Source organism: Xenopus laevis, chromosome 6L (genome assembly GCF_017654675.1).
Source record: "Xenopus laevis strain J_2021 chromosome 6L, Xenopus_laevis_v10.1, whole genome shotgun sequence".
NCBI classification, from domain to species: domain Eukaryota; kingdom Metazoa; phylum Chordata; class Amphibia; order Anura; family Pipidae; genus Xenopus; species Xenopus laevis.
The window spans coordinates 123,307,338-123,334,987 of NC_054381.1; the positions used below are offsets into that span (position 1 = coordinate 123,307,338).

A 27,650-nucleotide genomic window follows, 5' to 3' on the forward strand; every position below is an offset into this window, starting at 1 on the left:
AAAGCCCAGCATGAGTGCAGTTATTTTCATTGTCCCCCATTTCGGTGTGGGTTGACAGGCCTACTTCAAAGCTCCTTCCCCTTATTCTGAAAGTCCTTCAACTGCATCACAAGCAAGATATTATAGTTGTTCCTCTTGTCTGTAACATCACAGATCGCATTGAATTATTGAACAATCAGTGGAATTATTAAAACCAGTAAAACTTGCTAGAAAAAGGTACCGCTATTGACAAAGGCATTACAAAGCCACAGAAGACGCAAGATAAGATTTATGATAAAAAAAATATTTTGTTGCCGAAATCTCTCAGGGCCACACTTTCAACACAAGGCATTTTCATGTGGACATTTCCACCACAAGTAAATTCCATGAGAATCAGTTCATGGTGTCTCTGGGAGATGTAGAGCCATGTTTCTTTTTTATGAAAGGCACATATGTCTCTATCCTTGCCTGAAGTGCAGAGCTGTCTACCCCAGTTCAATGTCATGGGGGGTCCCTGTGGCGGAAGCAGCCTGCCAGGACATTTTTTGGTCATGACCCAGAAGTGACTCTGCACACTGCCAGAAGTGGTGTAATGTGCAAATGCTCTCCTGAAGCCGCTGGATGCAACCCACACCTGCGCATTTGCTTCATATGATGTCACATAGCAAATTAAGATTTTTTCCAAGAATCTCAAAAAATTTGTGGTTTTCCTATTTATTTAGAAATTTCTAAAAATTCAAGATTTATTAAGTGTAAAAATCACGAGGATTTTGGATTTTTTTCGCTAGGAATAGTCAAAAGAATTCAAATTTTTAGAGGTTTTCCAGATATTCAGATTTTTTAGGGCATTGTTCAGCTTAATTTTCCAGAAATTTAAGAAATGTAGAGTTTGTGAGTTTAGTCGCGGCTTCAAAAACCCCTAAAACTATACAAATCTGACCTAAATGCTAACTGCAGATGTGCACCCCAGAATTTAAAGGGAACCTTTTAAAAAATCAAGAGCATGCAGTAGGATACAGGAGGCCTTGGGGTGAAGGCACCAAAATGGGGTAACTCCCAAAGAAATAGTGGGAGTTGACAGCTCTGCTAATGCTTATAATTTCCCCATACAATCAAATCAGTGCTACTGGCCATCCTCATGAGTCACCAAAATGAAGTCTGAACTAATCGAGTTTAACTATAGAGAAGTGTGCAGAGCGCATTTTGATGCAAGTACAGGTATGAGACCTGTTATCCAGAATGTTTGTGACCTGGGTCTTTCTGTAATGTTGATCTCCATGCTCCACAGTCTACTAATCAATAATTTAAAATGAAATAAACCCAATAGGATTGTTTTGCCTCCAATAAGGATTAATTATATCTTAGTTGAGATCAAGTACAAGGTACTGTTTTATTAATACAGAGAAAAGGGAAATATTTAAAAAAAAAATCGAATTTATTAACTTAAATGGAGTCTATGGGAGATGGCCTTCCATCTTCGCAGGGCTTTCTGGATAACGGGTTTCCGGATAACGGATCCCATTCGGAATGTGTTTCTGGATAGTGGATCCCATACTGTGTCTGTGGGTGTAAATGAGCATCTTCAATATTACATCACTAAATGTGACATTTTCTTCTTATTAATGCTATTTTTTTCTGTTTTCAATACATTCACCAAATGGCATATTAATCAGATTGCTTCTGAGTGAGAGAGTAATTGAGCAAGTGGGGTCTCCCTATGTGGGGTCATCCTATGCATGTGCAAAAGACATGTGCTTCCAACAGTTTCAATAAGCAACTATATCCTAAATAAATCAGCAGCGATGTGCTTACAATTTATAAGCACGTCATGAAAATCACAGCTACAAAGATGTTGTTTTTCTCTATAAAAGATATTACAGATATTGCAGGATCACAACATTATTTTTCAATGTGCGGAAAGACTGTCATATTAAAATGCATAATAATCCTTTAGACAGAGTGCGCCTGTAATGTCTTATTATTTATTGCACATGTTTACTTAGCGTTAATCATACTTTAATGATAGCTCTTCAGCAAAGTTTTCTGACTACAAGGAAATCTTGGCTTTTCTATGGCAGGCTTGTGTTCTTGAGAACTTCCCTGTAATTGGCATAAGTAAATGATTTCCTGCCTTGTTTGATGACAGTGAAGCAGAAACTATTTGTCCTTTAAGGTGTCCTGAGTGGAATAAGAAAAGCATTGAAGTATACCCAGTGTGGCTTTGATAGGAAAGTAATTAAAGTCACCGACTGAGCACAACACATGTTTGAGTCAGATAACAATACAATTGACTGTAATGGACAATAATCAAAAGATGTTAGTGAAACTATAGTTGGTCTGGGTAATTTTATTGATAAGCCAAAATATGTTATTGGTAGGGATGGGCGAATTTTTTCGCCTTGTTTCGCCACGGAAATGATGCTCATAGACTTTGCTGCGCGGCAAAATAATTTTGGGCATCGGTGACATTTCGCCAGCGGCGAAACTAAATGGGTCAAATTTGACCAAGCCTAGTTGTTGGCATCCCAGATAAATAATTGTCATTAAACGCACAATAATGATAATAAGAGGTATGTTGTGTTAAAATAAGATACAATGGCAACAGGATATTCCTAGTATGTCACATAAAATATGGAATGAAGTACTTGAACCCCTTTTTGAAAATCTAGTATCAGCCAAAGAGAAGTTAATTTAATTTAAATGTCTCCATCAAGTGTACCTTACTCCTTACAGTTTGCATAGAATTGATAAGTGCCCTAAATTTATATCATACTGGAACTACTGGGTAGAGATAATATGTGGAGAATGTGATGACCATCCCACCTTCATATATTACTTAGCCAGAATATTAGTCTCAGAACTAGACCCAATGAGAGCAGAAAGGCTATGATATGCATACTACTGACATGTGCAAGGAAATCTCTTACATTAATATGAAAGGCTCAACACCCCCTTTGATTTCCCTTTGGAGAAACTAATTACAGATGAAGTCACTTTGTTTTGTGTGTTTAACTAAACTCATTTAACTCACTTATCCCATTTAAAACAGAAAGGTTAAATGCATTAAATGAGTTAACATGACTTTAAATAACACAGTTTTTTGAGTTTATCTCGCGTCATGACACATTTAACACACAAATCCAAGTGGTTTTATCTGTAAATGCCATTCCTGATGTATTCCGGTTTGTCCGGATACATTTCTTAAGATATGATTCCCCTGGATAGATCTTCACTGATTTTGAACGACCCGTAAGAACTCTGTCCAGAGTGGGAGACTCTAGCTATCTCTAACTATGTCTTCATGTACTTCTCCCCACCCCTAGACAAGGTTATTGAGTGCAGTGCTTCACATGACACCCATAGTTACCAAATAGAACCAGCCAGAGACTTCAAAGCCACTACACCATTGTTATTCTACTCAAAGCTTTTTAGTTCAACTGTTTAAAGCTGGCCATAGATGTTGAGATTTTTAAAAGATCCATTCCTCATCGTGAGACCGCGATTTTCTCGGAACGATTGTACGATTGTAGGAATTGTCCATCAACTAAAAAGACCAATTTGCCAGGAAAACAAAGGGGAGCTGCCTGCTTGGCCCTGCAAACATAGATAGATTGCACTGGGACCGACAAAGATTTTTTGACCTGGCCGATCGAATCGTAAGATGTTCGATCGTTCGAATCCACTAACCGCACAATTATTTCGAAGGATTGGACGGACTTTGCTAAAATCGGTCGTTCAGCAAGAGAAATCTTTGCGCCTATGTGGACCATAACTCTAGTACATAGACGTTTTACTGATTATAAGGATTATATTATGCATCTGTGTGCATTTAAGGCCGGGGTAGCCTATGACTTATTGTATGTTCTTCCTTATGATTTCTCTTTAGTTCTATTAATACACAGTTTGTACCAATAAAAATTCCTTTGTTAACAAAAATATAATAACACAAACGTTAGATCACTAAGGCATGGAAAAATAACGCCTCTTGGAGACATAGGCTTACAGTAGTTGTTTATAATATTTCCTACTGTAAATTGACAGTATCCCCCATTTCAACATTAGTTCAATAAATAGCGCTTGTGTTGGACATATATTATGCCTATAGTTTTTATAAAGATTTTTTTATCTATTGTTAAATGTTGCACTAAACAGAACAATGACTGAAATTGAAAGTGACTTTAATTAACAAATTTATTGTTTTTTTATAAAGCAAGTTGAATTCCAAATTCCTGGTTCTTGCAAGGTTCACCAATCTAGAGCCTAACAAACATTGCAGTTGAGGGAAGGGAGGGGATTGATTATACAGAGGGCTTCTCAATAGTCTGCTTAACCACTTTTAAAGAACCAGGAAGTTGGAATTTCACTTACTTTTAATTGTATTCTTTGGCCTTTTTAGTGTAAGACAAAATAAAAACCCAATGAAACAATAGTTAAAAGCATGTTCATCACAATTTCTGTTCACTGTCCCTAACAGCTAAGAATGCCAGTTTTTAGAAAGATCTAAATTTACATTATCCGAATCCCTTCTAAGTGAGCATCTCAAATCCTGCCATTTTATGTACATGAAATTAAATATGGATGCCAAGAACATGAGAATCTTTGCATGAGATTTACTTATCGGAGCATTAAGGCATCTAGACTCAAACTATCTATGCCCATGTCTGTTACATTACATTATTTTGTTTATGATGTGATTTCCGGATGAATTCATAGATTTGATTGTTGAGCTGCTAGCTTGGTCTTGCCTGTTGTATTTTATAACATCAGTTATATTGGTAGTTAAATGAAATGCATTTTCAAGAAGAATGCAGTATAAAAAAGAAAAGAACAAGAAAGAAGAAATATGGCAAAATAAATGAACAAGAACATGGTCAGTCAGCAAAATCATGGGAAATAATATTTAGTACTGATATAGTTTAACATATCATTAATGACTTTTTTATAGGATACATTCAAGAAGATATAAAGCTCTCAACTCCAGACCCCAATTTCACAAAGATGGCCATTTCAAGATATTTAACCATAAAACCCCTAATATACAGTAATGCAAGCCAGCTCAAAAGAACATGTTTTTGTTACATTCTTGGGATTAAGGATGTATTTCGGGGTCTGCTTTGCTCCATGCATTTATTGGAATTCCACCTGGCCCCTTTGGAATCATTTTCAATTAAGATTACAGTGTTCGGTCATGAAGGGTAGACTTGGGGATTATTTGGGTGGTGTCTTTAAAATGTTAAACCTCTGAGTTTCATTTATTGATGGCACAAGTTCTACCCATGATGAGCTTTCTGCTGCCTAAAGGTTCTTCTTTTAGCAATTTGTCTTTCATTAAAAAAGAACTAAACCCTTAAAATTAATCTAGAAATGCCTTATTTTACAGTATATAATGAACTTGTTGAACCACCCTCAAGATTCAGCATCTCTATAGTAGTAATGAACCAGGCCTTCAAAGTTGTAACAGGAATTTCTCATCTTGAATTTTGTACGAAGTCTTTGACAAGAGAGAGAGAGAGAGAGAGAGAGAGAGAGAGAGAGAGAGAGAGATACACACATGAGGTCCTCTGCACTGAACCCATTATCAATATATTAAAGGAGAACTAAAGGTTAAACAAAGAAGTAGGCTAGAAATGCTGTACTTTTGGGCTTCTGTATCAGCCCAAGGCAAGCACAGTCATTTAGCAGTAAAGATCTGTGTCTCGAAAGATGTCCCAGTAGCTCCCCAAATTCTTTTCTGCACATTCACTTCACATGCTCTGTGCTGCTGCCTGTAACTGAGCTTAGGGACTGACTCAAAATATACAGCAAGAATAGAATATAAATGTCACAATATTAGACTGATTAGTAATTAATACAGATAATTACTACATGGCAGCACAGAAACCAGTGCAACTAGCATCAGAATTGAATAGTCAGCTTTGTAGCATCATCTTATATTACAGTCAACCTCATTTTCTGCTTAATAATTTGTGACGACCCCTAAGCTCAGCTTCTCAACAGCTGCTCAGAGCCCACTGATCATGTGATTGTTGCAGACACTTTCCAAGATGGTGACCCCTGTGACAAGTTTGAAGTTCTGGATCATTGCTGCTATTGAGAAGCTGACATTTTACACTTGTACAATAAGTTCAGTATATAAAATATGCCATTTTTAGCTATAATCATTTTTAGGGTCTAGTTCTCCTTTAAGGAAATTGAGACATTTTGTGTCTTAGGCTACTAAAAACATGCCCTGCCCTTTTAACAAAACAGGAATTGTTTCTCCATATATGCATTCAGTGATGGGCAAATTCGGGGCATTTCGCCTCGCCATAAAAAGGGTGAAAAATTCACGAAACGGCGCCTGCCTCTCGTTTTTGATGCCGGCGTCCATTTTACGATGACTAATTTTTGCGGCAGTTTTGTGAATTTATCCGCCAACGAATTCGCACCTGCCAAATAAATTCGTCCATCACTAATTGCAATATATTTAAACTGTATTCCAAAAAAGATGTGAGAACCTCCAGTAATAAAGAAGCAATTAATTAAAAAATTTGAAAATTTTATTAGGACATAAAAACCTATATATTTAAACTGGCCAACTATGTCAAAGTCATCCCTGGTAAGGCCAGTCCTACACTCAACTTTCATCTGTTCATTAAATCAAAGTCTTCTTTAGTAAGTGAAAAAATACATAACGCAGTGTTACTAGCATTTAATTAACACTGCGTTATGTAGTTTTTCACTTCCTGATTACGGCTTCGATGTAGGGGACGAAACGTTGAATAAATCCACTTCTCATTTTTCACAAGACCTGTGAATTCGGTTGTTACTATGTTGCACCAATATTACCAGCACCCAGGCATTTTTCCTTATGTTTTTTTAATGGCACCAGAACACAACTTATATATATATATTTCTTTTATATATATAAATAAATATATTCAGTATATTGTGCGTCAGTGCCTAAGCTCAGTAACTGACAGCAGCACAGAGCATGTGCAGTGAGTGAATCAGCAGAAAAGAAATGGGAGGCTACTGCTAAAGGGCTGTTGTTGCCTTGGGCTGGTACAGAAGCATAATGTACCACATTTCTGCCATACTTCTTTAGTTAAGCTTTAGTTCTCCTTTAAAATGTAATTGAATTAAAACTGGAGTGTGGTTTCTGGGTCCTGTCAAACAAGTTTTTATTCTGTTCAGTCTCTCTCCATTGTCAACAGACAATAACTTTCACTAACTATCACTAACGACAACAAACTCTTGGGGATTTCTCTCAACACAATTGTGTTGGCAAACTGTGTGAAAATGGCAGTAATTTACATTTTTATTGGCTCCCTTAAAAGATCCCATAAAGTTGTACTGCTTAATAAGTGTGGCCCTTTCCTTTAGAGATGTCAATACATATTTCATTATTTAAAAACTAATTAGAGGAGTTGTTAAATATTCTGCTCCCTTGACGTCCATGCATTGGTAGAGACTAATAATTCAAGATAATCACCAAATGCTTGCTAGGAATTCATAGAATGCTAAAATGCTGTGCTCTCTTTGTGGAGTCGGTCCAGAAGAATAAGAAATCAAAATTTCTTTTCAAATAATAATGACATATCTTCACTAATGGCAAAGAAGCTTTCAGATTTCATCAGTTTGCAATTAACATTTTGTGCCTATCAGGAAAACTCACAAACTGACCTATTTCACATTAGACAAAATGCTAATCCAGACACCCACAGCTCATCTCTTTAAAAAAGATCTCCTTTCATAACCCATTCAAGTGCATGCTTATTTAGCTGAATGTTGTGTTCAATTATATTGTTTTTTCAAAACATGAAACAAGTTTCTTTAACATTTATATTTAATATTTATGTCATGTAGCAATTCATTAATATTGCATTTGAAGGGAAAAAGTACATCCTAAAATTACTTTCTAATTTGTAAAGCAAAGTACTCAGTTGGGGAAAGTTAATCCTTTCTTGGGTTTCAAAACAGCAGAATGTTTATATTATAAAGGGTGGAAATGCCATTTCTTAAAGCCTGTAAGGTGCCATGTTAGATTTCTAGGCCAGCCCACCATTTAGAGTAGCTGTTCTAGTGTTGTGCAGCATGAAACTAAATACGCAGAAGCATTAGTAACCATTCATATTAGATACATGTTCTCAGTCTGAGTACTATAGGCCTGTTAGTTTGACATTGGTTATAGGAAAGCATTTGGAGGGAGTAATAAAGGAGAAGATACTAGAATACATTGCAAATCACAATACTACCCAAGTTGGTTTTATAATTGAGAACGATTTGGGGTTTTTGTTTTTGTTTTACAGGCTAGGCAGTGTCAATCAGTGGCTACTAAAGTACATTCTTGTATAATATAAAAAAAGGCATTTATAGATCACTGGTAAGGCCTCATCTTGAGTATGTATTGCAGCTTTGGGCCCCAGTCCTTAAAGGAAAGTTGTTTCACACTTGGGGGTGCCAAATGTTAGGCACCCCCAAGTGAATATATTTACTTACCTGAAACCCCAGGTCGGTGCTCCTATCAACAGAAAGCTGCACCAGCCGGGGGTTATTCCAGCAAGCACCACGGAGCGATCCTCTTCCGGCTTCTTCTTGTTTCTCTCGGCCGGCCAGCTATTTCATTCTACTGTGTATGCGTCTGCCTGGGAAATTTGAAGAAAGAAGAAGCTGGAAGAGGATCGTTCCATGGTGCTTGCTGCAATAACCCAGAGCCGGTGCAGTTTTCTGCTGCACCGGCCCGGGGTTTCAGGTAAGTAAATACATTCACTTGGGGTTGCCTAACATTTGACAACGACTTTCCTTCTCCTTTAATAGGAAATTTAACGAGCTGCAGAGAGTACAGAGACATGCAACTGCACTGTGAAAGGAATGCAGAAATTAAACTATTGGAACAACTATCAAGTTCTGTATTGTTCTCTCTAGAAATACTTGAAATGATATATATTTTCACATAGAAAACAACAAAGGCAACCAAGTCAAGCTATATAGTGTTGGCAGATTTCCTAAATGGCTGTATGAGTGGTTTAATGGCTCCTTGGACAACCACAGCATCCAGGGCTAAAATATTTTACACATAATTTTACACTGTCATTTGGCAAATTTCATTTTACACAGCATAATATATATGCTCCTAAGTTTTGTGTATGTATGTGTGTGTTTAAATGTAAGTGCCAGGGGATCATGATGGGCCAGATTCAATTCAGTGAGAAAAAGTTATTTCATGGTTTATCTAGCGAAAACTCATGGACGAGATTCAATTTGAGGGGAAAAACTTTTTTTCCAAATTCAGTTCCAGTTTTTCCCCATAGACTTTAATAGAGTTTTGAAATATGTTTTTGTGAATTAAATTGCAGCTCAAATTGAATAATATCTTTAATAGAGGACCAACCTCTTCAGCTAAATGAGGGACAGTGGCTACAAACATTTCTCCAGAATCGATGCTCAGTTCTAATTGAGTATTGTTAGTAGACAATAGGTGAATGACTCCTGATGATGCATATTTGGCTTTCACATGTATTTCTGTATGTATTTATTTTTGTTGGGTTTTTTTAGATTTATTTAAAGGTTTGTGTCATTTTGACATTGTGTGTTCTTGATTTGGGTGGGCTCATGCAGATGTTTAGGGGTTCATTTTGAACTGACATTTCAGGATACTGCAGCAGGCTCATATTCTGACTTGAGGAATTAAAATATTGTTCCTTGAACTTTGTAGTGTTTATGTATTATAGCAGTGGACTGGAACATGCTGACATTTGAAGAGTCTTATTAATTTCACACGTCTTCATAGAAAAGAGCACAGCGGGATTTGGTAAACTGTGTGATTTTGCCCTTTTTGGCCTGCCTGTAATAAATATTGATTTGATTGTCCAGATTGTTATCTTAAGCTGAGTGGACAGGGAGAAGGAGAGAGGTTTAGTAGAATTTAGCTCATGTTAACTGCCAGGCTAGAAAACAAGTTGGTAATTTATAGGCTAATAAGGGGACAAATGGACAGCCTGGAACTGGTAATAGCAGAGGAAATGCAGGAGTGTTGATTAGAGCTGTTTCCACACTGGATTTATTTAGTAGTTTGCTGATTTAAATGGTCTCCTAATGGCCCCTTGTTTTTTTTTAATAAAAAGTGAATGACTGTAAATGATGTGAGATGCCTGCAGTTAGGTGGGGAAATGGCCTGGAATATAAAGATGGAATCTTTAGCCACCTGATCTTATTCTGCATTAATCCTTCCTTTGTTTAAGTGGATAAGTGCTTTTCATTGGCAAGTCTCGTGGCCATTTATTGTCTGTCCTCCCCCATCTGCCTGCGCCATTCACCTCCACACCTTCTCCTTTACTTATTCTTCTTGATGTACTGGGCATGAATGGTTAAATATGAATGAAGTATCTGCATTCTATAGGTTGGAGCTACATTTTCCACTTACATAGGGATCATAAAGATAGAAAATGCCAAGCTCTGGCAACTGAAGTAAAGCATGCAAGTTCAGAATTGAACATTTCTGTACATTATCATTATACAAATGGAATACACATGGCACTGAAAATCGGTGTAGTAAAGTGTAAAGCATTGAATATGGTTTGATATCTGCACTTTACTCGATAAATAGAGAGGGTGAAGAATTATCATGCTGTTTTGTGCTATGGTAACAAGTACTCTGGCTTGGAAGAATATTTGTTGTACTTACTCTATTGGGGTCCATTTATATAAGTCATTTTGGTTTTCAGATCTTTGAACAAATACTTCTGATGGTTTTTTGGAAAAAGTTAGCAGGGTTTATTGAAGTGTTTAAAGGAACAGTCACATCAAAAGATACACACAGATAATCCTGTACTGGCAGCCCTTCTCTGTCTGATAATATCCCCGTATTTTGACTTTCAGACAAGACTTTTTGTCTTTGCAATATTTAATGGGCAGAAAGTTAATTGCAAACTTTATACATTACAGTGCCGGACCTGAGAAACTGTACTGCTTAAAGGAACAGTAACATGAAAAATTAAAGTGTTTTAAAGTGATAAAAATAGAATGCAGTGTTGCCCTGCACTGGTAAAACTGTGTGTTTGCTTCAGAAACACTACTATTGTTTATATAAATAAGCTGCTGTGTAGCAATGGGGGCATCCATTCAAAACAGAAAAAGCTCAGGTTACACAGCAGATAACAGGCCCGGACTGGCAATCTGTGGGTAAAACAACTGCCAAGGCCGGTATAACAAATTTACCGGCAATGTAGCTGCCGGTAAATTTGTAATACTCCAAACAAAAGCCCTCGGCCCGCCCCCAACCTGCTCAAAATGTTCCTTTTTTGCTGCCTTCTGGCCAATCGTGCTTTCTGGCTCCATAACTTTACGTCACAACCCGGCCCTTTCTACGTCACAACCTGCCCTCTTTTACATCACGGTCTGCCCCTTTGTTCCTGCCCCCCACCCAGGTGTAATTAGGACCAGTTGAGATAATACTTTCCCTTGAATGTCACATCACCTGACATTCTCTCCACTATTTAACCTGTGCCATATACCGGTAGCCTTTTTTCAATTTCCGCCATTGCTTCACAGCAGCTTATTTATATGAACTATAGTAGTGTTTTTGAAGCAAACCCATCAGTTTTACCAGTGCAGGGCAACACTACATGATATTTTCATTACTTTGAAACACTTTCATGTTTTGGAGTTGCTGTTCCTTTAATCAGTATTTATTTGTTGCAGTTTCTCAGGTCTGTCACTGCAATTTATAAAGTTTGCAATAAACTTTCTGCCCATTAAATATTGCAAAGACAAAAGTCTTGTCTGAAAGTCAAAATACGGGGATATTATCAGACAGAGAAGGGCTGCCAGTACAGGATTATCTGAGCTATTGACTTTGATTTACAGGAACTCTATGTTTAATGCTGTGTAAGCCAATAAGTTTGTATTATTTATATATATTCCCATTCCACAGATGACAGAATATAATAGTGGAGTTTAAAGTCTAATATACAGGAGTCTCAGCAACATGACTGGTAGAAGCTTTATGCACATCTAATATTAATTGCTTACACTCTATTATCATGGTTAAAGGGGTGGGTCACCTTTACATTTACTTTTAATATGTTATAGAATGGATAATTCTAATCAACTTTTCCCCTCATTTAGCCTTCATTTTATTTTTTATAGTTTTTGATTTATTTGCCTTCTTCTTCTGACTCTTTCCAGCTTTCAAACGGGGGTCACTGACCCCATCTAAAAAACAAATGCTTGGTAAGGCTACAAATGAATAGTTATTGTTACTTTTTACTACTTATCTTTCTTTTCAAGCCCTCTCCTATTCATATGTCTTTTATTCAAATCAATACAAGATTGCAAACTGGAGAGCTGCTGAACAAAAAAGCTAAATTACTTAAAAACCAACAATAATAAAAAATGAAAACCAATTGCAAATTGTATCAGAATATCACATAAGTTCATGTAAAGGTGAACAACCATCTTAAGGGAGGCCTACATTATGTAACATTTCTTACAATAGGAAAGTATGACCAATGCCTCATAGATAATGTACTGCCTGCCTGTAGTGATGGGCGAATAAATTCGCCAGACATGGATTTGCGGCGAATTTCTGTGTTTCGCCGCTGGTGAAAAAATTGTGCCAGAATAGTCAAGCGCATTAAAATTGTTGCTCGTCAAATTTATTCGGATGCCCATTGACTTTAATGCACTTGGACAAAATAGTCTCGCATATAAAAATTTTCGCTTGCGTCCAAATTGTTGCACGTCAAATTTATTTTGACGTCCATTAACTTCAATACATTTCACAAATTTTTAGCTGTTTCACAAATTTTTTGGCAAATCGCTCTGAGTGCCATCCGGTGATTTACATTTCAGCCAGCGGGATGGCAGGGGAGGTAGTTCAGGGATATTAGTCGCCCTGAAGAAGAGCAGATTTGTTGCCGGGCGACTAATCTCCTCGAATCTGACAGTGTGCCCTGACCCTAAAAAGCACCAGAAAGATTTGTGGGGGGGTTTAACTAGTCTTAAAACAGCACAAGGAAGGTGGTATCTCAAGCTCCCTTTGTGATCCAGAATTGCTTTTCCCTCTTTTCCAACACAAATCAAAAACCCCACAAATCTGTACCCCACAAAGACTGTAATGGTACAAGTTCTACCAGTTTTAGTGAATATATAACAGAAACTGAATAATTCATGCACAAAAAAATGTTTCTATTTAAACTGGGGATTTGGCGATTTTAGTATTTGATATAATGAGAGGTATATAATGAAAGGTGTAAAGTGGAATGACATTTTACAAAAATAAAAGCAATAAGCCAAATTGCAATGTAATAATGTTCATGAGCCAGTTTATTACACTGCACATTTTAATTGCCCATTGTATATTTTTAAACGAAAAACTAAAATAAATACAATTACCCCACGTTTCAGGTTTGCTGTAATTGTAAGAAAACTCAAGCATCAATAGTTTTATTAATTCATGCTGGATTAGTTTACCACATTTAAAAAATAAATAAGAAGCTCCGCAGTTTTATGTGGCAAACTTTTTATTACTAAAGAAAAATACTTTATCAACTGTAATCAAATGTGTTTCAATCGCTCTTTCTCTTGTTGCTTGTCATCCACTCTTCTGCATAAACGTGTGACATACAAATATGCATACATCACAATGATATTTTCTTACAAAAACTTGTTTGGTTAATAGGATCTGAAGGAATGCATTCAGAATGCATTCAGAATGCATTATAATCCCAAAGGGGACTGAATATAGAAAGTCATGGAATGAATAGGCTTTTAAATCAGTAGGAATTGCCAAAATCTATTTCTTTATCAACAGCAATCAAATGCATTTCATTCTCTCTTTCTCTTGTTTGTTTTCCACATATATGAGTTCTGAATAAAGATGTAACAAAAACTCCATTCTGCCTGTCTATAGTTATGGAATTGACACCTAGGGGCACATTTACTTAGCTCGAGTGAAGGAATAGAATAAAAAATACTTTGAATTTCGAAGTATTTTTTTGGCTACTTCGACCATCGAATTGGCTACTTCGACCTTCGACTATGACTCAGAATCGAACGGTTCGAACTAAAAATCGTTCGACTATTCGACCATTCGATAGTCGAAGTACTGTCTCTTTAAAAAAAAAAGTTGACCATCTACTTCGCCACCTAAAACCTACCGAGCATCAATGTTAGCCTAAGGGGAAGGTCCCCATAGGCTTTCCTAGCAATTTCTGATCGAAGGAAAATCTTTCGATCGATGGAATAAAATCCTTCGAATCGTTCGATTTTTCGTTCGATCGTATGAACGAAGGAAATGCGGTAAATCCTTTGACTTCGATATTCGAAGTCGAAGGATTATACTTCGACGGTCGAATATCGAGGGTTAATTAACCCTCGATATTCGACCCTAAGTAAATGTGCCCCCTTATATATGAATTTGTTTGTATGATTTTTTTGTTCAAGTATTTCTGGACCACAACCAAATAAAGGCACGTGTGCTAGGCTTTTAAACACATCACTAGAATAAGTACAATCTACCTATATCTATATATATATCTATACATGAATGGTTCAAGGTAGGGATGTAGCGAACTGTTCGCCGGCGAACTTGTTTGCGCGAACTTCGACCGTTCGCGTCCGCCGAATGTTCGCGAACGTTGCGCGACGTTCGCATTTTGAGTTCGCATTCGATTCGAATACAAATCGTTCGACCATTCGAATTCCTTCGACTGCTAAAAATCGAACGATTTCCATTCGATCGAATGCTTCGATCGTTCGATTTGAATGAAAATCGAATCGAACGATTTTAGCGGGTGTTCGAAGTTCGCAAACTGTTCGCGAACGTTCGCATTTTTTGCCGGTGTTCGCGAACACCAAATCGGCAGTTCGCTACATCCCTAGTTCAAGGTAACTGCAAATCTGACCCTTTTATTGAAGAGATTTAGGGGGTTATTTTCTAAAACATATTACCAGAAACAAAAAATTTGGCTCATTTACTAATAAACTTGAAAAAAATTGCATCTGCATTCTTATGAATACCTCGTATTTTTTGAGTTTATAAGCTTAAAAAACATGAATTTATTGAGTTATTGAGCAAAAACCTACATCAAACACCCAAAACCATCTTCAAATGGTTAATGGGACCTCTGCCATTGACTTTTAAATAAATTCAACAGGTTTTAGCTGGAATAATTTGGAATTTGGATTTTTTGCTGTTTTCGGGGATAATACATTTCTAAAAATTCAAGTTTTTTTTCTCTAAAAATTCAAGTTTTTCTAGTGAAAAAGCTAGAATTTTTAGAGAAAACAAACCTTGACTCCGAAGTCTAAGAAATGTTTTGTGCTTATTTTTATTATTATTATTATTGTTGTTGTTGCACTGCTTATTTCTCTTGTTTATGTTACATTATTCACCTCCCCAGTTCCCATCTTTTTCAACTCCCTTATTATCGGCTATTTCTTTAACCAACTTTGCGGTACCATTGCTGCTCCCGCCATTACTGCTTCCATTTCTGGTCAGAAAGAAGAATGGGCTGCTCGATAAGGGGTCCAACACCTGTAACGTTTTGGGGACACTTTTTAGAAGGAGTAGCGGTGAATATGGCAACATTGCCGTAGAATTTCGAGAGGACTTCCCATTTTAATGACATCATGTTAAAATATAAGTAATTGAAATGTTCAGCACCTATTTATAAACTGATGATAACTGCTTTTGTTTTTGTGAATTAGAATTTTTTTTATAGAATGAAAAATTATCATGCCAAAACGTTCTATACAGTTAGGGGCACCACTGAATTGTTTGTAATTGTATCTGTTTGTGTTACAGGTCTTACTGCAGCTGCATCTCTTGTATCCTTGGCCTGGGCGCTTGCATCCTATCAAAAAGCATTACGCGATTCCAGAGATGATAAGAAACCGATCAGTTACATGGCTGTTATTATCCAGTTTTGCTGGCACTTCTTTACCATTGCAGCAAGAGTAATAACATTTGCTCTTTTTGCTTCGGTTTTTCAACTCTACTTTGGAATATTCATCGTCCTTCACTGGTGCATCATGACCTTCTGGATTGTCCATTGTGAGACAGAATTCTGTATCACAAAGTGGGAGGAGATTGTGTTTGATATGGTGGTTGGAATTATCTATATCTTTAGCTGGTTTAATGTCAAGGAAGGAAGGACACGGTGCAGGCTGTTTATATATTATTTTGTCATTCTCCTTGAAAACACTGCCTTGAGTACCCTTTGGTACCTGTACAAGTCCCCCCAAATCTTGGATGCGTTTGCTATACCAGCACTGTGTGTAGTGTTTAGTAGCTTTTTAACAGGTATTGTTTTTATGTTGATGTACTATGCCTTCTTTCATCCTAATGGACCTAGATTTGGGCAATCGCCAAGCTGTGCTTGTGAAGACACTGTAACTGCCTTTCCTTTGCCCCCTGAAGGGGCCTCAAACACTCTTAGGTCAATGTCCAACAACCGTAGTGTGGCTAGTGATCGAGATCAGAAATTTGCTGAAAGAGACGGCTGCATGCCAGTCTTTCAAGTAAGGCATACAGCTCCATCTACACCATCATCAAGGCCACCAAGGATTGAGGAATCAGTTATTAAAATCGACCTGTTTAGAAACAGGTATCCAGCCTGGGAGAGGCATGTGTTGGATAGAAGCCTGCGTAAGGCAATTTTAGCTTTTGAATGTTCTCCTTCTCCTCCCAGGCTTCAATATAAAGACGATGCGCTTATCCAGGAGCGTCTGGAATATGAAACCACATTGTAACAGAAAAAGACTTTCAAGAGCTGCAACTTAATGTTGAATATCAGCAGATTAGTGGCAATGACTAAACTGCGTAATTCCTACAGATACTGGCCGACAAGCCATGACTTCCAGGGTCAAGGCGGAAAATTTAAAGGTGGCTATTCATCATGATTATCATTCTTTCTACTGCTGCAAGATGTCTGAAGAATAAATACAGTTTCTGTTGTCTTCTGTGAGGAAAGGAGTTTAAATGAAAACCAGTTAACAGTGTGATGCCTCGTACTGTGGAAAATGGCACTCAAATGCCACCATTGATTCAGGAGAAGCAAATATGAAGGTGGCAAAACTCATTTGAGTCTCAGCAAGTCCAATTGGAAGCCACTGTTGCTTTTTAAACTACTACCAAAGTTTTGAGGGCTCATTTAGTATAATACTTTGCAGAACTTTTCTAGCTCACATTTTTTTATTCGGGTAAAATTCTAAAAGGAAAAAAAGGAAACAGAAATCCATTCAGCATCTTTTATGAATTCAGTTTATTTTTAATATTCACATTTTATTTAAGTAGGTACACGTCAAGGTCAGTTCTAGATCATGAATATGGCACAATGATGACGAAATCCAGGTTTTACTTTTTCTATAGTTATACTTTTTTTGTATGTGTAAATTGTAGATAGCCAGCAGTTGGCTCATTTTTGCTAACTTGGTTAAATAGCACCAAAAACCATTGCAGTCATACTGTGTTTCAGCTTAAGTTCCTCCAGCTTTAGAGATCCAGCAGATGTAGTAAGACGTGTTTTGAAAGTCTTGTAACAGCAACAAAAATATTCATTTGCAATCAAGAGACAGATTGAATGATGCAATAGCGCTGAGAAAATGAAAAATGATAATCATGATGACATATCCCGTCAGCAAAACATTTTCAGAGGGACTTTTAAGGAAATAAGCAATTAGTTATCTGTATGAATAAAGGAGATGAGATTCAGGACTCTGAATGCATGGCTCAAAGTGACTTTTTACAGGTATGATAGAAAACAAATGCCATACCCTTCTAGTGCCAAACAAAACATATTGGTCATGATTGCTCTTGTTGCCTGAGAAACACAGATTAATGTGGTATGACGAGCCATGCAAGAGTATGAAGCAAGAAGGAAATGTACAGACAGCTCACTTTTTTATATCTATACCCTAAGTAAAATGATGTGTCTTTTAGAGGCCCATGGGCCGTCGATTAGTTAGTATACACAGTGCCGTAGAATAAACTACAACATTTGTGGAATACCATCTTGATCCTCCTCAAGACTCGTTTTCATATTAATAGAACACCACAATGAAACAAAAGGAAGACAGTGCTTTGCTGCTGCAGTTATTTCATTTTGATTTCCTCCTTCTTTACAATTATTGTCATGTTTAAGAGTAGTCCCCAATGGTGCTTTCATTTGCATTACAAAGTCAAAAAAAGGTTTTTTGTGCAGAAGTGAAATAAATCATGAATTAGTTTAATATTTTTGTATTGTAAGATATGGTTTACAAAAAGGTGTTACTTTTTTTATAGACCTCGGACCTTTTCATACATAGCATACCCAAACCTATACAACAACTAAAACATATGAAGTCTGTATGCTACAACATTTACAGCTGAATTCAATATTTTTTAATGTGAAACAATTACATTTTTGCAGCAAAAAAAAAAAAATGCTCCCTGAAGGCATGCGGGAGCAATTTTATCTAAAAATGGGGGGAACTGTGCAATTCATAATGGGCTAAAAATGTCTTATCATTCAAATCCCCATAGTACATATTGACTGACATATGTTGTTACATCTTTCGGCCAAGATTGCTGTATTGTCTAAGCTTATCAGAGAAGATATTGATCTTATAATGCAAGAAGGTTGTGTAAGAGTAGGGGGCAAATGTTTTTCATGAATTCTACTCATAGAATAACATAGCATGGAGTGAGGTTATCGCACACTTGGGAATAATAGCATTTTTGATTAAAAAAATATTTCTTGGCTATTCCATATTCCAGAAAGCTGTTGTTTACTATAGCATAGCATTTGTTTGTAAATAGGGGTTTCAGTGTGACAATGGGTATACAGTTCCATGACTTAAAAAGGTACAAGTGTCTCATGATGCAATTAAATGTCTGAAGTTTACTTGTTTTCTTTTTTTTCAGGATCCATGGGGTATTTGTGCTGCTAGAAATAATGTTAACAGTAATGTAAAAATAAGAACCTGACATTTCTGGTACTTAACAAATTTATATGGGACACCGCCATCCTTAGGAATAAATAAAAGATGAAATATATCTGTAGTTAAGACCTAAAGGGACTTGGAATGAGGGAAAGCCAGATCTAGTGTTTTGTGTTATGGGTGGCTGATAACGCCCCAACAAACCAGCCTTAGTTTTCTCTCCCCATAGATTAGAACAATACATAAGATTCAGATATAAAAATCTTGCCTAACCTTTTATCATGCAATGTATATTGTTCTGAGCTAGTTTAAGGGAAAGAAAAGAGGGGATTTGCCAACCTGTGTGGAGGCCCCTTGACCAGAAAATGCCATTGATTTAAGTACAAATGAGATATTATACCTCCAGCTGTTTTTGAACCGCAACCCTTCGGTGGGATACTAGAAGCTATAGTACTATAAAAGCTGTGGCATTCAAGTGCACATTCCTGATTGACAACGTTCCTTCCTTTTCCTCTTCTCTAGCTATGGGCCTGACATTGTTCCAAAATCATAGAGTTGCATCATGTGGTATCCTTCTGCCTGCAGATGATATATAGAAGCTAGTGACTAATTGGTTCATGATTCATTTGATTATAATAGCACAGTGAAACCTTCACGCTCTTACATGTGCTAAAATATGTAATTTAGTTAACGGTGGGCTCTAATATTTAGCATAAAATGTAACAAATTGTGGTCTCAGTTTCATTTGCCTGAGACTTGTAAAGTAAATTCCTTGTGTATTCTGAGCCTTTCAGAAGTGAAGGCTACAAGCAAAGGCCATGCTGTATTATGTAGTCACTCTAATATCAAGACAAAAGAGTTCAATAATGTATGGAGAACTGCAAGTTGGACAACCCATGATGACCTGTGAACATGGTGTCTTCATGTAGCCTAAGATATTAAAGGAGAAACAAACCCTTAATAAAAAAAACCCTACCCCCTACCCTACATAGACCCCCTCCACCCACCTAGCTTCCCCCCCAGGCAAATGCCCCTAACGCTTTACTTACCCCTCTGTGCAGATTCTGTCCAGTGGAGTTCACGGACGCCATCTTCAATCTTTGGATTGAGACCGGTGCTTCGCCAATTTTCGTTTTGGTGCATGCGCAGTTGTAGGCGAAGCAGAGAAATGCTCCAACTACACATGTGCTGCTTCGCCGGCCTCATTCCGAAGATTACCAAAGAGAAGAAGATGGCACCCGTGAACGCCGCTGGACAGAATCTGCACGAAGAGGGAAAGTAAAGAGTTAGGGGCATTTGCCCGGGGGGCAGCTAGGTTGGGGGTCTATGTAGGGTAGGGGGTTAGGGTTTTTTTTATTAAGGGTTTGTTTCTACTTTAAGATACAATATAATCTTTTAAAAGTCCCCCCTTCATGTACAATTTACTAACTGAAGACACATTTTACTTGCTGCTTCTCAGAAGGATAGTACGAGATTTACCAACAGTTACGATAAATGGTTAGATGTGTTCCCTTTCCTCCTCAATAAGTCTGTTCTAAAAGTCCATAATTTGTCATTCTTTGAAAACGGGCAACATGAGTGCTTTTAACAATCCATGCTTTATGATAACCTTGCCAAGGAACATATATTATTTGAATTCAAGGAAAAACAAATATATACGTATATATATAAATATACCTGTGTGTGCAAATCAATGCAAACTTTGGTGCTGTATAATTTACATTCATTTTTGTTATGAAATTATTTATTATCAGAAAAAATATAATGTAAGTTAAAGATGTAAATGATTTACTTGATTGAAAAATATAGTTGGCTTTCACCAGTTATGTATGATCATGTTTGATGATTATCGTTTCAGTAAGAAAAGTATTTACTGACTTGGGTAAATTTCTTGTCATTTAAATATGTGTAGTGTTTACTATGTTGGTACAGGTATGGGATCCGTCATCCGGAAACCCGTTATCCAGAAAGTTCCGAATTATGGGATGGCTGTCTCCCATAGACTCCATTATAATCAAATAATTCAAATTTTTAAAGGTGATTTCATTTTTCTCTGTAATAATAAAACAGTAGCTTGTACTTGATCCCAACTAAGATATAATTAATCCTTATCGGAGGCAAAATCAGCCTATTGGGTTTATTTAATGTTTAAATTATTTTTTAGTAGATCTAAATTACGGAAACACCCCTTATCCTGGAAAACCCCAGATCACAAACATTCTGGATAATAGGTCCCATACCTGTATCATAATATTGCTAGTTATTAGAGACATGAATAGCCCAATTTAAAAAGTATCAAAGTAAGAAAATTTGATTCATGTCCACAGTTTTCATAAAAGTAAGACTGTTCAAATTTAAAAAAAAAAAAACCTTTCTGATGAAATTGAAATAGGTGTCTATTTCCAAATTCATTTCAAAAAGTTACTGAAATTTCACAACATTTCAATGTCTTTGACATTAGTATCGACGTGTAGGAACATTTAGAACGAAAAATGTAATCTCTGTTTTTTCATCCTTCCAAAGGAATTCGTGGATTTGTCCATGTCTGAGGAGGAGAAACGGATGTGTAAGGCGAATATTTATAAAGCTGTGTAAAATGAATGGAATAAAAATAGAGTACATCATTTATAAAACCCTGTTGCAGTCACTATATATTTAATAGATATTTGCTTGGTGATCATGACATTTCTAGAGGTACTCCACTACATTTATAGTATATATTGATTTACAGGGCTATTACTTGTCCATAGCCATATAAAAGGATGAGGTCACAGGTCGAGCTGACTTCTTATAGCCTTTTAAATTTTAGTAGAAGTATATTATCTATTATGATGTTGTGCACCCATAACAACACTGACAGGTAATTCTGTGATAAAAGCTCTAATTTTACAATGCGCCAACTTGTAACTGATATCCTTATAAACAGAGCACCCTAACATCCGAAATATGTCATTGATAACATAAAGAGATAGCATCTCTGACAGGGGCTCTATGGGTTGACTAGGAGAGTTATATGGGGCAAATTCACTAAGATTCGAAGTTGCGCCAGGCACAACTTCGCAGCGCTTCGCCGCACTTCGCCAGGCGTAGTTTCGCCAGCGCGCCGCAAATTCACTAAAATCCGAAGTTGCGCACAGGGGTAGCGTAAGTTTGCAAAGTTGCGCTATCGTTGATTCGCCAAGTGAAGCGAAGTTTCGCTAGCGATGGTTCATTTGCATACGGCGCCAAATTCAAATTTCAATGGAGGAATACGTATCAGCACTACAAATGCCTAGAAAACCTTCAAAACATCAAATAAAAATTTTATTTTGCCCTACACATGTGCCCACTGTATAGGTAAGTTGCCATGAGTCAGGAAATGTAGGGGGGAAGGAGGGGAGCCCCAAAATTTTTTTCGATCTTTTTCAGCCTATCCCCCATAATGTAGAAAACACGCCAGCTTTTTTTGGGACTTAGAAAAAATGTTGACTTTTTTTGAAGCAATCCCTATCTACTCTATTGCGCTTCGCCTGGTCTGAGGTGGCGAAGGAAGTCTAGCGTAAAAGGTAGCGTTCAGTACAATGCGCGCGTTAGTGAATTTGCGTAGTAACGTCCGTAGCGAAAATTCGCCAGGCGTAAGGGTGCGAAGTAACATTAGCGAATCTACGCCAGCGTTCGTTAGTGAATTTGCGAAAATGCCCAACGCTAGCGAATTGACGCTAGCGTTCGGCACTTAGTGAATTTGCCCCATAAATTCCGATGGCCAAGTACATCATTAATCTTGCTACCATTTATAAACTTGTGCCTATAAAATAGCCATTCTGGATTTTAAAATAACAGTCTGTGTATTTACAAAAGGGTGTCATTTAAATTATACCAGATTCACACACAAAATAATTGCATTATTTTACACCACTTAGGCTTGGCACCTTCTATTGAAGTCAATGGAACAAATTCAGGTAGCAAAGTCATGCTTTTTTACCTTTAATTACTCTTTTTATGACATATTCTGCAGTTGGCTACACACTTGCAAAAAAATCAATACACAGCTTTATAAATAGAGGAGATATGACACAGCATAACGTGGCATTGAAAATAGTACTGTAATGACACTTATTTTTTACACAGCTTCATAAATATGGCCCTACAATTGCAGTTTAATTATGGTAATAAAGGATGACAGTGTGTTTTGGGTTTTTTTATGAAAAGGAGGGGAATGAAAAAAGATGGTTGAAATAAAAATGCATCAAAAATGTGTTTGAACTGATTGTTTTTCTTCATCAAAATGCGAGACGTTTAACATTGTAGAAATGTTGAATTTTTTTTATAGACGAACAGGTATGGGATCTCTTATCCAGGATTGATTATATCTTGGTTAGGATTACGTACAGTTCTGTTTTATAATTACAGAGAAAAAAGAAATAATTTTTAAAAATTTGGATTATTTGGATAAAATGAAGTCTATGGGAGACGGCCTTTCTGTAATTCGGAGCTTTATGGATCCAATACTTAACCATTTGTGAATATGGCCCATAGCAAATGCCATTAATCTATTTTTTGAAGGTTTGTTATGTTGGGGGTTATGTGCTAAACATAGTTTGCCAAGGTGTAGTAACCTAGACAACCAACCAACACTAAGGGGCAGATTTATCAAGGGTCGAAGTGAATTTGAGGGAATTTTCGAAGTAAAAAAATTGGAAGTAATTTTTTAAATCGACCATCGAATAGGATACTACAACTTTGAATTTACTTCGACTTTGATTCGAAGTAAAAATCGTTCGACTATTCGACCATTCGATAATCGAAGTACTGTCTCTTTAAAAAAACTTCGACTTCAATACTTCACCAACTTAAACCTGCCGAAGTGCTATGTTAGCCTATGGGAACCTTCCAGAGCGTAGTACGATCGTACGATGAATAAAATCCCCCGACTCCCCAAGGGGCAGATTTATCAAGGTTTGAATTTCGAAGTGGAAAATACTTCGAAATTCGACCGTCGGATAGAATCCTCCGACATTCGAAGTCGGAAGATTTTATTCATCGTGCGATCGTACGCCGATCGAACTTCGAATAGTACAATTTGAACAATTTTACTTTGAATATAACATAACTTAGAAAATTGCTCTGGAAGGTCCCCATAGGCTAACATAGCACTTCGGCAGGTTTAAGTTGTAGTATTCTATCCGATGGTTGAATGGTTCAAAAAATTACTTCGAAATTCAAACTTTTTGGACTTTGAAAATTCACGCGAACCTTAGTAAATCTGCCCCTTAGACGTCTATTTATAAAAGGGCAATTTTTTGTGTTTTTAAAGGTTTTTGAAAACATGATTAAACCCTATCAGGGGAATGTATTAAAAGTCGGTAACAGAAAAACTATTCACAATGAGAAAAGTTATGCCACTTTGCGAACAAATCTTCCTTTGAGCAAATTTAATATAGCTTTTGCGAATTGTATAGTTTGCGCCAGTGCGCAGTGAATGTAATAAAACCTTTTACTGAAAAAGTTGTTACGTTTGCTCCAAAAGATTACGACACCTTCAAGCACTTCTTAAAAGTGGGCAATGTGCAATGAAAATCCGCAATGTAATAGTTTAAAAAGACTATTACATTTGCTCTTTGCGACTTTTATTACATTCTCCCATATTTCTCTAAAAACACAAATGCCATGAAATTTCAGAATTTAAAAAATACTAATTAAAAAAATGATGAATGATGCACTAATAGGCACAAAAACCTCTAAAATTTTAATTATTTGGACAATTACCAGTGAAAAAACACAAAGCCTCTAAAAGTCTGAATGGTTAAAAAAGGTCCAATAGGATCAGTGCAGCTCCTATTGACTTCTATGGGACCTCGAATGCTTTTACTTGGAACAGTTTGAAGTGTTTATACTTGATAAATCTCACATTTTTAGATTTCACAACAAAAATATGATTCATGAAAAAAATAGAAATGCAAATGTTAGTAAATTGGCCTCTTATTGTACTGGTCTAGGGTAACTTTGAATAGAGAAAACAAACATCTCATTGGCTGCTCTAGGTAACAACATCAGCAAATGATGTCTAATTATTACAGCCTTTTGTTCACAATCAGATGATTTCATATATATGTGTAGCTAGTTAATTTGACTCTTAAAATTTACTTATGGTCGAATATCGAACCCTCGATATTCGACTGTTGAAGTTAAATCCTTCCACTTCCAATATCAAAGTCAAAGGATTTAGCGATATTCATTTTTTTTGGCCAAAAAAAGCTAGCAAAGCCTATGGGGACCTTCCCCATAGGCTAACATTGACTTCGGTAGCTTTTAGGTGGGGAACTAGAGGGTCAAAGTTTTTTCTTAAAGAGACAGTACTTCGACTATCGAATAGTCGAACGATTTTTAGTTCGTATAGTTCAATTCGAAGTCGGAGGTCGAAGTAGCCCATTCGATGGTCGAAGTAGCCAAAAAAAACATTCAAAATTCAAAGTTTTTTTTCCTCTATTCCTTCACTCGAGCTAAGTAAATGGGCCCCTAACTGTATGTAATGTGTTCCCCCCAAACTGGGGGTGTTCTACTGCCAGTTGTCTAATACTTCTGTTCTGCACACACGGGTGTCTAACATCCATCAAGTTCAGTCCTTTTTCTAAGTTGAACGTTAGCTGATCCAGAGATGAAAAAAAGCATCTGAAGTTACCTACAATTTGCCTCACTCATAAAAGGTATAAGAAGCCTTTACAATTTTAACATTCAATATATATTATATTATTACAAGCATTACCTCTGGAATGCCCATACCCTCCCAAACCTCTAGCTCCTGACTCCCCCCTGACCTGGTGTGTCCTCTGGCCTTATTTATATATATATATATATATATATATATATATATATCCTATAGGTATCAGGGAGTATAGGCATCAACTTCACTGCAGGGGGTGGGCTATTGCCTGGTGGCATCTCCAAACGAGGGCTAGAATATGTACAGTGATGGCACCAGGTGGGAAACGCAGTATAAAAATGTTGACCTACAACCAGCCCATGACCTGTAAGTGTGCTCTGCTGGTTTTGGCGTGACCTCTGTACCACAAGTGTCTAATATCTCATATTACATCATGAGAAGACTCACTAGTACACTTCTAATTCATTCATAAATAATAAATATGGAACTATTTGTTCTCAGAATCCATATAGCAAACTAAAGTGAAGCAAATCCTACTTATGATTGGATATATGTAGTATATGTAGTATATGTAGTATGTTCCATACACTGTTTAATTCAGGAAGTGAGCGCGCATGCACTCTCCAGGACGTACCATGGTATCTGATCCCCTGGAAGCCATGAAGTTCAAGTGAGTAAAGAAGATAATCGAATGTCCCTACACTAAATTGTCTGAAGAGCCTTGCGCTGGTAAGCACTCCAGAACTGAAGTGGATATTAAAAATAATAAGTGGCACTGATGTTTATATTAATTCAACTGTAATTCAGGATTGAATTCACCTTCACTAAAGGGCAGAAACTCATTTTCTATTAAAATATCTTTTTTCATGGGTCTTGTCATTTTCTGAACAATGCTAGAGATGTCGCGAACTGTTCGCCGGCGAACTTGTTCGCGCGAACATCGGGTGTTCGCGCTCGCCGGAAGTTCGCGAACGTCGCGCGACGTTCGCCATTTTGGGTTCGCCATTGTTGGCGCTTTTTTTTGCCCTCTCACCCCAGACCAGCAGGTACATGGCAGCCAATCAGGAAGCTCTCCCCTGGACCACTCCCCTTCCCTATAAAAACCGAAGCCCTGCAGCGTTTTTTCACTCTGCCTGTGTGTGCTGAAGAGATAGTGTAGGGAGAGAGCTGCTGCCTGTTAGTGATTTCAGGGACAGTTGAAAGTTTGCTGGCTAGTAATCGTTTTGATACTGCTCTGTTATTGGAGGGACAGAAGTCTGCAGGGGTTTGAGGGACATTTAAGCTTAGGTAGCTTTGCTGGCTAGTAATCTACCTTCTACTGCAGTGCTCTGTATGTAGCTGCAGTGGGCAGCTGTCCTGCTTCTGATCTCATCTGCTGACTGCTGCAATAACAGTAGTCCTTGTAAGGACTGCTTTTATTTATTTTTTTGTTGTTTTACTACTACTACTACTACTACTACTATAAGAGCCCAGTGCTATTAGTCTAGCAGTGTTGGGGAGTGGGACTGGTGTGCTAATCTGCTGCTCCTAGTAGTTCAGCAGCACCAACTTTAATTTTTTTTTTTTAATATTCATTTTTTTTTTATTTTACTTTTTTTTATTTTACTACCGCTGTAGTAGTGTATAAGTTGACCTTTTAGGCATTATTTGCCCTGTAGGCATTATTTGCACACTGTTTTCTTCAACCCGCCATCGAGCTGTGTGACCTTGTTCACATTCTGTCTAAATATCCATAATATTACCGTCTCCAGAAAAAACACCGGAGTGACTTTTTTCAAGCAGCCATAATATATTTTACGTAATCCGTATCCATCGCTGTAGTAGTGTATAAGTTGACCTTGTAGGCATTGTTTGCCCAGTTTTTTTGGCCGCAGCCACTGAAGCACAGAGGCCAGAAAAAATATGCCATATAAATGCTGAAAATAGTAATTTTTTGCCATACGTTGACTCAACGTATATGGCAAAAAATGACTATTTTCAGCATTTATATGGCATATTTTTTCTGGCAACTGTGCTTCAGTGGCTGCGACCAAAAAAACTGGGCAAACAATGCCTACAAGGTCAACGTATGGCAAAAAATGACTATTTTCAGCATTTATATGGCATATTTTTTATGGCAACTGTG

General features: G+C 37.1%; 1 protein-coding gene across 1 annotated transcript in view; it reads left to right on the plus strand.

The window, feature by feature from the left end:
- The window catches only part of xkr4.L (XK related 4 L homeolog), a 143,960-nt gene extending 123,057 nt beyond the window's left edge, over positions 1 to 20,903 (plus strand). The window contains exon 3 of the mRNA XM_018267999.2: positions 15,770 to 20,903. Within this exon, the coding sequence (XP_018123488.1) occupies positions 15,770 to 16,716 (947 nt within the window). The 3' untranslated portion in view covers positions 16,717 to 20,903. The remainder of the gene's footprint in view (positions 1 to 15,769) is intronic.
- Positions 20,904 to 27,650: the final 6,747 nt, after the last annotated feature.